General features: G+C 41.1%; 2 protein-coding genes across 2 annotated transcripts; one reads left to right on the top strand and one right to left on the bottom strand.

The window, feature by feature from the left end:
* Window positions 1-1775: 1775 nt before the first annotated feature.
* tifa (TRAF interacting protein with forkhead associated domain) lies at window positions 1776-3390 on the bottom strand. Its single transcript, XM_080451339.1, has 2 exons — window positions 3226-3390; window positions 1776-2574 (listed from the first exon to the last, which is right to left on the bottom strand). The coding sequence occupies exon 2, from the start codon at window positions 2561-2563 to the stop codon at window positions 1964-1966; it is 600 nt and encodes a 199-aa protein (XP_080307465.1). The 5' UTR covers window positions 2564-2574; window positions 3226-3390; the 3' UTR covers window positions 1776-1963.
* A 1076-nt stretch (window positions 3391-4466) lies between these two features.
* Window positions 4467-7797, top strand: LOC308102302 (RNA-binding protein 4.1-like). The gene is made up of 4 exons (XM_080451948.1): window positions 4467-4511; window positions 5417-5835; window positions 5954-6604; window positions 7147-7797. Exons 2-3 carry the CDS (start codon window positions 5427-5429, stop codon window positions 6577-6579), a joined length of 1035 nt encoding a protein of 344 aa, XP_080308074.1. The 5' UTR covers window positions 4467-4511; window positions 5417-5426; the 3' UTR covers window positions 6580-6604; window positions 7147-7797.
* The last annotated feature ends 3799 nt before the right edge of the window (window positions 7798-11596 follow it).

The raw sequence follows: 11596 nt of genomic DNA, 5'->3' as shown, positions 1-11596 counted from the left end.
GTGAATCTAATTGTCTCCCACTGGTTGGTTGTGATTTTAGGAAGTTGTGTACTGTGGTCCACCACAGCCCTTTCACCCCTTTGTTTTGGAGCTTCCAGAGTCTTAATACCTACTCATCCAAACTGGCAGAGTACCCTAGATTCTAGTGGGTGCAAGCACCCTTTGAAGTCAAACTGTCAAAGGTACTAGTAAGTAGTGAGAGTATTTTGTTCCTGTGTTGGCTGCTGATTTGACAGGATATGTGAGGTAACCGTAAGGACATTGATCAAATAGATAAACTCATCAGTCTTGCAAAACTACATTCTGTAGCTATCAGTGACACAGGGGGTGGGGAGAGCCAATTGGGCGAGTTAACATTGAATGAACCTGAAATTGGTTAATGTGATGGTCAACGCAGTATTACATTGTGCTTCTAATTGAGCAAGAATTAGGAAGTGTCATTTCTTGGCTTCCCCTTCAACTTTTACCTCACATGTTTTATGACATGCATATTCAGATCTCATTTGACAAACTAAATTAGAAGTTGCTATTGAAACTTGTTGGCTGGACTGTCCCACCTTGCTGCACCCGTCTATCCTGAAAAACTGGCTTCAGGAGTGACACTTTAGGTCAGGTCAGGTCCTTGTGTATTTGTGTCTAGTCTGACTAGAACATGCATGGTGGTGTCACTGCTTATGTTCTGCTTCCTGGTATGCAAACAGTACATGAGGATCACTTGACAAATGAAAATAGCACATGTTCAAAGACCATATGCATTAAAAAAAACGAGTTCATTCAAATGGAACTCTGCGAGAAACGGCACCTACTGCACAATTATCCCCTTCTAATCCTGTTTCGTCATGGAGGAAATGAATGCCTGATCCTGCGGGCTTCTCCCCCTCAAGGTGTGTACCAGGGTTACCAGGACCAGCTGAATGGTGTCTGTTTGCTGATGAAACCCAAACCCACATTTAGGGCAATTCATGTCTTTGAGCTGGTGGCAGCACTTTGATCTGTTCTACTGCCTTGACTGTTGTCCTGTGGCTGATTATAGAAGTCTAACAGTAGGGGTGCGAGCTTCACCACATGCATTTTATAGCAAGAAGACAGCTCTGTGCGTTGTTGGACCCGTTTTGTAACCCGAGTGTCATAAGGAAGTAGCCTACGGGCTGAATAACTTGAATTCCATACAAAAGATAAGCTGCTCCAACCTTTTCTGGGAACATCATTGTGCATTGAGTCTGAAATAAAGATCTCTAAGAACAGATGTAAATGACAGTACAAAAAACACTTTATTAGACTTACTGAGTTAACTAAGTTGTCATACTAAGATAACAGATTTATAGGCTATTGTAATCTATATAATCACAGTGATCTCACAGATTAGAAGATCCCATGCAAGTAAGCCTATAATATAATAATTAGATCAACGTTTTATAATCGCTAAGCTATCTCTATATAGTATTTATGTACACATAGACATACAGAAGACTATTTGCAATCAGGCACATGAATATTGTCAATGATACAGTCAGAGTTAAACTAGACTTGGACAACTTGAATGTCTTCCGAGAAGCACTTTATGGTAGCCTGGTAAACCCTCCTTCCGGAAATCTCATTTCCATTTGTTTTCACTCCTGGAATCAAATGGAAATGAGATTTCCGGAGGGAGGGTTTACCAGGCTAACTTTATGGTACAGCACATCAATATATAGACACTTTAAAATCAATTCAATTCAAAGGAGCTTTATTGGCATGATAAAACATACGTTTACATTGCCAAAGGAAGTGTTGAAATATAATAAAAAACAAAAATATAATATAAATATAAAAACATTAAAATCACAACAGCCTAAACATATGTAACAACTCGTAACAATGTATTTAGACCTATTATGATCAGTAAGTTGATAGTTAAAAGGCTCAGATTGTCCAAACAGAACGACGACTGGACGTGGACATTTATTTTTAAGGCTGGACAAGGTCATGTTGATGGATGCATTAAGGTCTCATCTGTCTCCAGTGGTCCTGGACCTCTGAGTTCTGAAGAGAAGTCGTCGTTGGTCAGACAGTGGCATGAACCTGCTGTGTCCATAACGGGGGTCATACTGGGCGCCTCTGTGCCCATCTCCCTGGATGGAGGCGTCATCAGCACTTCAAACTCCACTTCAAAGCTGGCACTGGCCTCGCCCGACACACGGACGATCAGCACCTCGTAGTCCAGAAGCCGGATCAGGGCTTTGTCCGGGAGATCCTTCCTCTCCAGGTAGCCCAACACAGACCCATCGACATACACCCGGCCCTTCTGGCTCAGGTTCTGGAGGGAGAAGCGCATCTCGGCGTCGTTGGGTGTGCGGTAAGCCTGGAAGGCCAGCTGTTTTCGGGACACCCGGTTATCATCCAGGGTGAAGGTGCAGGCCTGCCCATCACGGCCAATCCTCAGCGGGTCTTCAGCCTGGTGCTTCTGTCTGCTGCCCACCGGGAGGAGGTGGTAAAGTCCTCTGGCATCCTGCTGGGGGTGGTACAGTTTGATCTGCAGACAGGTCAGGAGATATTCTTCTGTGTCCATTGTCTGAGATGCCATCCTTCATGTGACTGAGCAAAAAAAAAAAAAAAAGGTAAACAAAATGTAGGTGTGACCAGAGGTGTAAAGTACTTAAGTACATTTACTCAAGTACTGTACTTAAGCAAAATTTTGAAGCATTTTTTACTTTACCTGAGTATTTCCAATTTTCAGTATACTTTTACTTCTACTCCACTACATCTTAGAGACGAATACTGTACTTTTACTCCACTGTTATTCGAAAACTTGAGTTACAAGTTACTTTGTAGATTTTTATTTTTTACAAAACATACAATGACAACTTCAGCCCTATATACATTTTGGCCATTTGAAAATAGCCGATCTACAAGCTTATGCGCAATGCAACCATTGTGAGCTGCTTGATTGTAGATCTGCTTTTTTCAAAAAGATTTTTATACATCGAAAACTTGTGAAATGGGACATTCTGCATAATGAGTACTTTCTACTTTTGGTATTTTTTAAAGTAAATTTTGAATTCCGGACGTTTACTTGTAACACAGTATTTCTACATTGCAGTATTGATACTTTTACTTAAGTATAAAATGTAGGCTATACTTTTTCCACCACTGGGTGTGACACTGTCGGGAATAATAATTACATAACTTACTAAATAAATAAATAGGCGTTTATTTATGCCCGTGTGTGCATATTAAATACATTACCTTAATAAAGGTGCTCAGATGGCGCCGCCGATGTTTAATCCACCAGCCAAACGGGGCCAAAATACACACAATAATAACCACGGAGAAAAGTATGGGAAAGTAACGGTGTCAACTAGCTCTAACGCTGTGGACCGTCACTGTTTAAAAATACAAAGGAAACTACGCTCTTTCGTAATAATCAGAGCTCACAAGACAAGAGAAAGTTGGGGAGGGTCAGGGGAGGATGGGGTGGATACTTTCCCAGAACTGCACACAGTCTATAAAATAAAAATATTTTATTACTCTCAGGTAAATAACCTTGATAACCCTATGGCAAAAAGTTGCTCTTGTTTTGAATAACAGTTTAAACTTTAACCGGAAGAGATTTATTTTATTTCTTATCATGAGCTCTGTTCCTCTTATCAGCTCGCAACATTTGACCCCATCTGACCTCATTATAATGATTGTCATTGTCGGTAAAGACTATGATTAACTGTTTTTTATATAGTTTATTCATTAATCCGGACGGGTGTGTGGGAAAACAATTAAAGTAACTATCAATAAGCTGAAAGTGAAACAAACATCTTTGATGAATAATGCAATAAACTAAACGTTATTTAGGCTCCGTCTGAGTGATAGATAGCTGATTCAGGTGTGAACATCAACATGATACTTAAATGAAACGTTTTGTCTTATCTATAGGTCTTATCACACGGGTGTAAAAGAAGAAGTATCCTTCGGCCAATCGTCAGTGGTGCCAGAGTTTGTGAGAGAAATAAGCAACCAGCTCCAGGAAAACAAGCCCAAAAGAAGCGACTACTTTGAACCTTAACCACAAGCTCACAACGCGTTGTGAGATCTGTTATATTTTTTTGAAATAAAATGTGGAACATTCTAACACAAATCTGGTACGGGAGAAGGGGCTCCCTAGCACAAAAACATTTTCAGATGGGGATTAGGGACGATTCGGACGAATAGCCTACATACATTAATTTGGAGGTCCATGACATGAAAACATTCGAGAACCACTGGTTTAAATAATAATTAAAAACATTTGGAAGCAAGCCAGAATAGAAACCAACCGCAGCCAGATCCATATTTAGAAGCAACTTTACAGAAAAAGAAGCCCAGAGTTGCTTATAAGCGGACATGGCAACACTGCCAATCGTAACCTGATCGTAACCAGGAAACACGATGACGTCACATGGGCGGACACATATCAGTATCATAGAGACTGAACCCGTTCCCATTCATACGCCATTTTCCACACAGAGAGAGAGGACGAAGGGCAGCGGACTCGATTTAAGGTACGTGGAGGTTTAAAACATTACAAACAACCGTTCATATTGGTTCCACAACACCTCACAGCCATCAGAAAGGTAGAGTATTAATGCACCGTCGACGGAATGTGTATATATTTATGTTTAAATCGTGCAGAAGAAGCGTTGTTTGAACCAGGAACAGCAGCGTGGTGGTGACGCTCTGATTAGCTTAACTTTAGCGTAGCTAGCTAAACCAGCTAACTAATGGTTTTATTTTCTGCAAATGTCTAAAATTCATCTAGTCAGATTGAGCAAGATGCTAGCACAAGTGCGCATGCTGATGGTTTATTTGATTAATTCTCTTCAACTTAGATACCGGTAGGTAGCCATGTAGCTAGTTATCCATATGATAGAGGGACACACAAAGGCCCACTAGGCCCTTGCCTGCAGCTCACTGTTGCTGACCATCTCCATGCCATTTGAATCTGCATTGGATGGAAATCGGACGCATTTTGTGATGCACTATATAATATGATGGATGATCGTCATATTTTAATATCTAAATAATTTCATCATCTTAACCTTTTTTTATTCAAGCTCTCAATACAGTTGAGGGGCAGGCCCTCATTTGCAATGTAGCCGACCGAGATAGAACACAATACTCAACAGGCAGTCATTCGTTCATATACAGCAATGCATACAAATATATAAATCAGAAGACAGTAAATACTCAACTAAATAATGTAATAGAATCAGAATCCTCTGTATTAATGCTCACAGGTTAACATTTGGTGAAATTCGTTATTTGTGCATGCTCCCATCATTTTGTGGTTAAATATTTTATGAGTAAAGAAAAGGCCATAGCCACAATGCAGGATTTATTTGAATGTGAAATCAACTAAGGTCTTCTTCAGAGGCTTAATATGTAACCACAATGCCTTTGTTAACAGATCCATCACAATGGTCAAGATATTTGTTGGTAATCTTCCCCGGGAGGCGGACCAGGAAGAGATTCAGGCTCTGTTTACCCAGTATGGCACAGTCACAGAATGTGCCATCATCAAGAACTTTGCCTTTGTCCACATGGAGGATCGTAAGGCGGCCACAAAGGCCATCAAAACCTTGCACCTCTACAAGCTGCACGGCACCCCGATCAACGTAGAGGCGAGCCATGGGAAGAACCAGGGCTCGATCAAACTGCACGTGGCGAACGTAGAGAAGGGCGCCGACGACGAGCTCCGCGCCATGTTTGAAGAGTATGGCACGGTCACGGAATGTGCCATTGTTAAGAACTTCGCCTTCGTACACATGGCCAACTCTGATGAGGCCATGGACTCAATAAAGGGGCTGGATAACACAGAGTTCCAAGGTAATGGGGGTGGGGCAATATTGTAAGGTTAACTGGTTGTTTGTGTGGTATACGATGCATTCACAGATGCATGTTATCGTGATTCGTGACTAACTGTTCTTTTGTTTTTGTTTCTTAGGAAAACGTATTCATGTCCAGATATCAAAGAGCCGACCCAGACATGATGAGCGAGATGACATGGACTATGGACCCCCTCCCCCGGACCAGGGTGGATACTGGCCTCCACGTTACCCCGGGGAGAGGCACCATGAGCCTCCTCCTCCTGGCTACATGAGGGGTCGCCACCTCCCCCCGGGTTACCCTGTACCTCCCCCGCCACCTCCCCCCCCTAGACGAGCCGTATACCCAGAGCGTCCTTACGAGCGCGAGAGGGAAGGCTATGGAATGGTAGATTACTATGAGAAATATAGGGCCCATCCTTACAGCCTCCCCTCCTATGACGACAGGCGTGCCGGCGCCATCCCGCCCCCTCCCCCACCCGCAGCTCGTTTAATGACCGCCCCCCTTGACCCTTACGACCGTCGTCCCCTCCCTCCGCCCCCGGCCTCGCCGTACTACGCCCGAGACCGTAGCCCACTCAGGAGGGCTCCCCCGCCACCAATGGCCCCGCCCGGTAACGGCTATTCCTATGAGCGCTCCCGTCTCTCCCCCGTCTCCAGGGTCCCGGCGTATGGAGTACCCCGTCCCAGGGATCCCTATGCAGAGCGGTTACCCCCACCGCCACCTGCCCGCTATGCTTATTAAGCGAGCCCCTGGCGTGCGAATCAAGGTGAGAATAGGTTCGATCAATAAAGTGTATCTTAAAAAGTGCCCCTGCGCTGCTGTGCAAAGGTAGAAAAGGCCTGCACCTTATCAAGTCTGGTACAAAAAGCAAGATATGAAAAAGGATCGACCATAGGGGTCAATGTGACAGATCCTACTCTCGTTGGTGGGCCTGTGCTTGCGCTGGCGTGGATCGCATCGAAAAGCTGTCAGTCTTTACTGGGTTCACACTAGATGCAGAGGCGCAACAAAAAAAATTGACCAGACAGCGAAATGATCGCTGAATACTGGTAGTCTGCACCGCTACGAATAGCCCAATCAGTTAACATGGGTGCCTAGGAAATTGGCGGGCAGACACTGCAGTTCATGAGGCTTCCACGTCGAGTGTGAACCCAGCGTTAAGGTTAACTCAGTAGACCTCTATGCATTGACCCAAAAAGCAAAATACACGCAGAGAAAAGTTAAATTCTTGCTGGTGAAGATGGAACAACGTGCCTTTGGTCTACATCGCTGCAGACATTTGACTTGTGTGATTTGCTCTTTTTTCAGGTTTTAACTATCCGACAGGATCGTCGTTCGACTGCGTCGCCGCCCGCCGTCTCCTGATGCACGTGACTCTATGACCTCCCCTCGTCTGTGGCTGAGCGCGTTTTGTTCCCCTGCCACGCTCACAGGAGGAACTGTATTGCCGACGTCTCTTTATCATTTTATTTTTTAAATTAAGTTTTGGGACACTGTTTTTACACTCGTTTTTTTTACCCCCTTGTTATACTTTGTCTTTGTGCTGTAGCTATCTTCTTAAATCTTAAATCGAAGTTTGAGCAAGGCGTTTTTTTTATTTTTACGTTCTAATATTGTGTGTGACAGGAACTTGAGTCCTCAGCAACAGTTTTAAGCGATAATGTGAAAGAACTTGCGTCATTTTTATGACTGCAGTTAAAAAAATTGATCATGTCAAATCATTTCATGTTTGGTACAAAATCTAATTTGCACGTTGCTTCCATCATCTTAACCTCGCTGATTATTGCTACATAAACCTGCATTTTGCAGTATTGTAAACTTAACTGAAGTATGTGAAAAAAAGACGTACTAGATAACTTAATTATGTAGGAAAATAATTGTTTAGTTATAAAGCGTTTCAATTGTACCTTTTCCTTGTCAGACCTATGTTTTAAATAAAGACCTGAGCTGTGCAGTGATGTTAATGTTACTGATAAATGTGCTCAAAACCATGCTCATCGATGACCGTAAAACGTTGTGACTTCCTCTTTCAGTCGTATACTCAGCCGAGTCTCTCGCCATTACGGTAAATGATCCCTTGTAACTTTGTTCGACTTGCAGTAAAGAATAATTGACTTGCCATAAACGCTGCGTCGATTCCTTAAGTATCTCTTTCCTGACCTTATCTCAAACACCCCACGTTTGTCACTTATCTACCTCCATTTATAACATGTCCCTTTCTCTACCATCTTAAATATTCCACTGGGTTATAACAGGTGGAGAAGGAGCTTAGTATTTACCATCCCCTCTTGTCCTCTACGTTTGTCATAGTATTCTGACCAGCCTACACTAGTGTCTGGCAAGGCCTAGGGGCCTTCTGAATCCACAGGTAAGTAAGGGACTGATGATTTGACAGTAGATGCTTTGGATGTATTTATGTATTAATATGTCAAGAATCAAGGTCCATTCACCAAGCACTATAACTATTGTTTTTGTTATACTTGTGGTGTGTTCGCTGCTATCATCAACTAAGCAATTTTGTTATAGTGCTGCTTGTTGTGACTGGCCCTTGACGTTTGCACTTGTTGAATGGGAAGCTTGTGGGTTGGACTGGCATTAAAAAGGGGATTAGATATCATTGTCTTGGGACTAATGTGTACACAAGTCATGTATGTTTTAGGAAATCTCAGGGTGTAATACAGATCTAGATTGATAGATTGAAGTGTTTCCAATTTTGTTTGTTTTTATCATGACAGTAGGTTGAGTTACATAAACATACAGAAGCGCAATCGTTTTTGTAGGCCACAATTATACATCTTGCAAAAATAAAAATATTTTAAATGGATATGGCTTCTTACTTGAGAAATATTAACTTTGTATGGGTAACTTTGAAAGGAAATGGGTGACTAAATGGTGGCACACGTTAAATGAAAAGAAAAGCAGAGTTCTTGCTATCTTAATGTAAATTATTTTCCGTTCTCCAGATGTTAGCCTATTGACATTCCCTGAAAAGGACTGTTACTGTAGGGTTCATGTGGTTAAATACTATTATATACCCTATTGAACTGTCATAAAGGACTGTACTGTAAATTAAGATATCCTCTAGCCAACCTCTGTCTTAGGTAAGACCGCATGTTCAAGCAATTATTGTTCTGAGAATTGCATTTGATCTTAATGGAATTTTCCAGGATGGAAATGTCCCTAATCACAAGAGTAAGGAAAATGAGTAAAATGTATAAGGCTTCTCCGCCAAATTTTCTGGAACTGCAAAACAAACGTCTAGTTCTGCATCATGGGCTAAAACAGCTTCAGTCTGCCTTGGCATAAACTCGACAGCTGTCAAACACTTAGGATACCAACCATTCCTTAACAGGATAAAGTTGGCACCGTCTGTATAGAGATGATCTTTGTTGGACATTAAGACACAGGGTCCCCACGGTCATGAAATTCCTGGAAATATTTTGAAATTAAAAAATCCAGTACTGGAAAAGGTTTGGAATTGATCAAAGGTCCTGGAATTTATCAAGGGTCCTGGAAAAATATTTGGCTATGCATTGTTTTTGGCTATTGATTTTGTTAACACAAAACATTTTCATAAACATGTATAACATTACACAAAATATGTAACATAAGTAGTTTTTCGCCGAACGGGCTGTGTGATGGCAGCCTAATGTATGTCTCAATTGTTAGGTTGCACTGCATAGGGTGCCAGGTTGGTCACGTGATAAAAAATAACAGAGCTACAAGCTCACAACGTGCTGCAGCGTGATGAGTAGTTAGCTTGTAGAGCTGTTTGTTTGTCACGTGACACCAACCTGGCAACTTGTGCAGGTTGTGTGTTTGCTGTCCCAACAAACAATTGAGAGCAACATGTGAATAGTCGGTGAAGCGTAAACGAACGCAGTTAAAATATATCGGTTGAACTAGTAGTATGATCCACAATGCCAGGGAAATGTTTGTTTAATAATTTGTGGCTTACAAATGAAAAGTTTAAAGACTGGGTAAAGTGAGAAGAGGACCCGAATAGAGCTGGCTGCAAGTTATGCCACAAATCTTAGCCGGATACTGTACTGTTCCTAAAATAAATGGCACTTTTAAGTTTACCACTCTTGATTTGTTTTACATAATTATGTTCATCCCTTCTCGTGTCTGACAGTATCCTCTTGTTGAAAACTTAATAGGAAAAACATAGGAAAACCTACAACAAAAGTGTAATTTAAAACATCCTTGCATCCTTCATTACTTTTAAATTCATAAATGGGGCAAATGCAAGGCAATATTATTTAAAAAAATAAGTCATACGGATGCCATAATGAGTCTTGTATTTCAGTGAGCTATGCCCTAATTTTGCACGAAATTTTAAATGGAATTGTACCATTCTATATTCTATGCTTTATTTTTGCTACACTGCCTATCTTTGGGCATTGTACATAGGAGTAAGAGACACATTATTGCGCTGAATGATTGTTATATAGGCCTGGAAATTGGGCTAAATATTCTGGAAAAGTTTTGGAAAAGTTTTGGAAATTCATTGCTAAAAATGTGTGGGGACCCTGAAGACAGTGTCTGGTCATTAATAGGTAATGGTGGTACAGTCTGAGATTAGTTGACCTTGAATTAAGTGGTTGCAATTAAAAACAAATGAACAATATTGTATCAGTTTATAGAAGCTATTTAGTCTCATTTTATGAAATGTCGTCCCCGTAGTTGCCCATAATGGCCAGCAGGGGGACCATGTGCACTGTTCTTTGGCCAATGGTCCCATCAATATCTCAACAAGCAGCAGTCTAACTGGAATAACATACAATTTTCACTATTCTAAAGTAGTATAATGTAAGATGAATCACAACTGTATATGTTGGTACATATGGTATATCTGTAGCGCTACAATCAAGGGTGAAGAAGACATCATCTGATATAAAGCACAGGGTAGAACCCAACATGGCTGTCCTACTTGGCGTTCCATTCAGGAAATAAAACGTCACCTTGCTAAACTAATGGCTTAAGTCATTTTTTGAGGAAAATTATATTTTTTGCCTAAGTCAGCTCCTCATGACACTGGCCACCTCTGGTAAAATTGCCTATCTCCTAATTGAAAAGGATCATACTGTTCCCTCCCCTTTTAATATAATGGCCTATCTCCCTAGTGTGACTTAGGCCAAAATAAGCAATTTTCTTTGCCTAAGTCACATGGTTTTGTGATTTAGGCCAAACAATTGCCTAAATCAGATTTAATCCTATTTAAATCTCCTATGTTACATAACTGACAGACAGTGTTATTTTAATTTTAATAGTCATAATTTGTTATAAACATTTTGGGTATAACTAACTAAATGTGTTGGTCAGGTCCATGAAAGGACAAGAAATGTGTGTTCTAGTACATTGTGTGGCTTGGCTGAATGGCTTATTGCTCCAATACTATCTAGTGCAGAGCCACGGCTTTGCTCGCCCCACACTGTATAGTCTTTAAGGGTAATGCCTCACAAGTCACAATTACAATTTAGAAAATTGAAAATTTTAAGTGTGAGATTTAAGTCTGAGAGCGTTAGGATACCGGGTAAATGTCAAACCTTGCATCTGTCTAAACATCATGGTATCTACTGTAAATAACAGTCTTAACATTTGTGGTCAAGAAAAAAGTATCTTTACAAACGTGAACAAGTAACCAATTATCTTATATCTGCATAGTGAATAATACTGCAAACAAGGAGTTTAATTTTATAGTGCTGCTACCTCATCCCAGAATATGTAGCCTACTTTTGTCACCAAATAAATTCAA

Source organism: Gymnoscopelus braueri (genome assembly GCF_963280865.1).
Source record: "Gymnoscopelus braueri genome assembly, chromosome: 15".
NCBI classification, from domain to species: Eukaryota; Metazoa; Chordata; class Actinopteri; order Myctophiformes; family Myctophidae; genus Gymnoscopelus; species Gymnoscopelus braueri.
Note: the sequence above shows the minus strand (reverse complement) of the source record. Positions and strands in the feature narration are given on the sequence as shown.

Bases quoted from the DNA above. Each gene is read 5' to 3' on its own strand.
- tifa (XM_080451339.1), bottom strand. From the start codon at position 2,563: ATGGCATCTCAGACAATGGACACAGAAGAATATCTCCTGACCTGTCTG.
- LOC308102302 (XM_080451948.1), top strand. From the start codon at position 5,427: ATGGTCAAGATATTTGTTGGTAATCTTCCCCGGGAGGCGGACCAGGAA. The intron at 5,836-5,953 runs GTAATGGGGGTG...TTTGTTTCTTAG, and splicing joins GGATAACACAGAGTTCCAAG to GAAAACGTATTCATGTCCAG.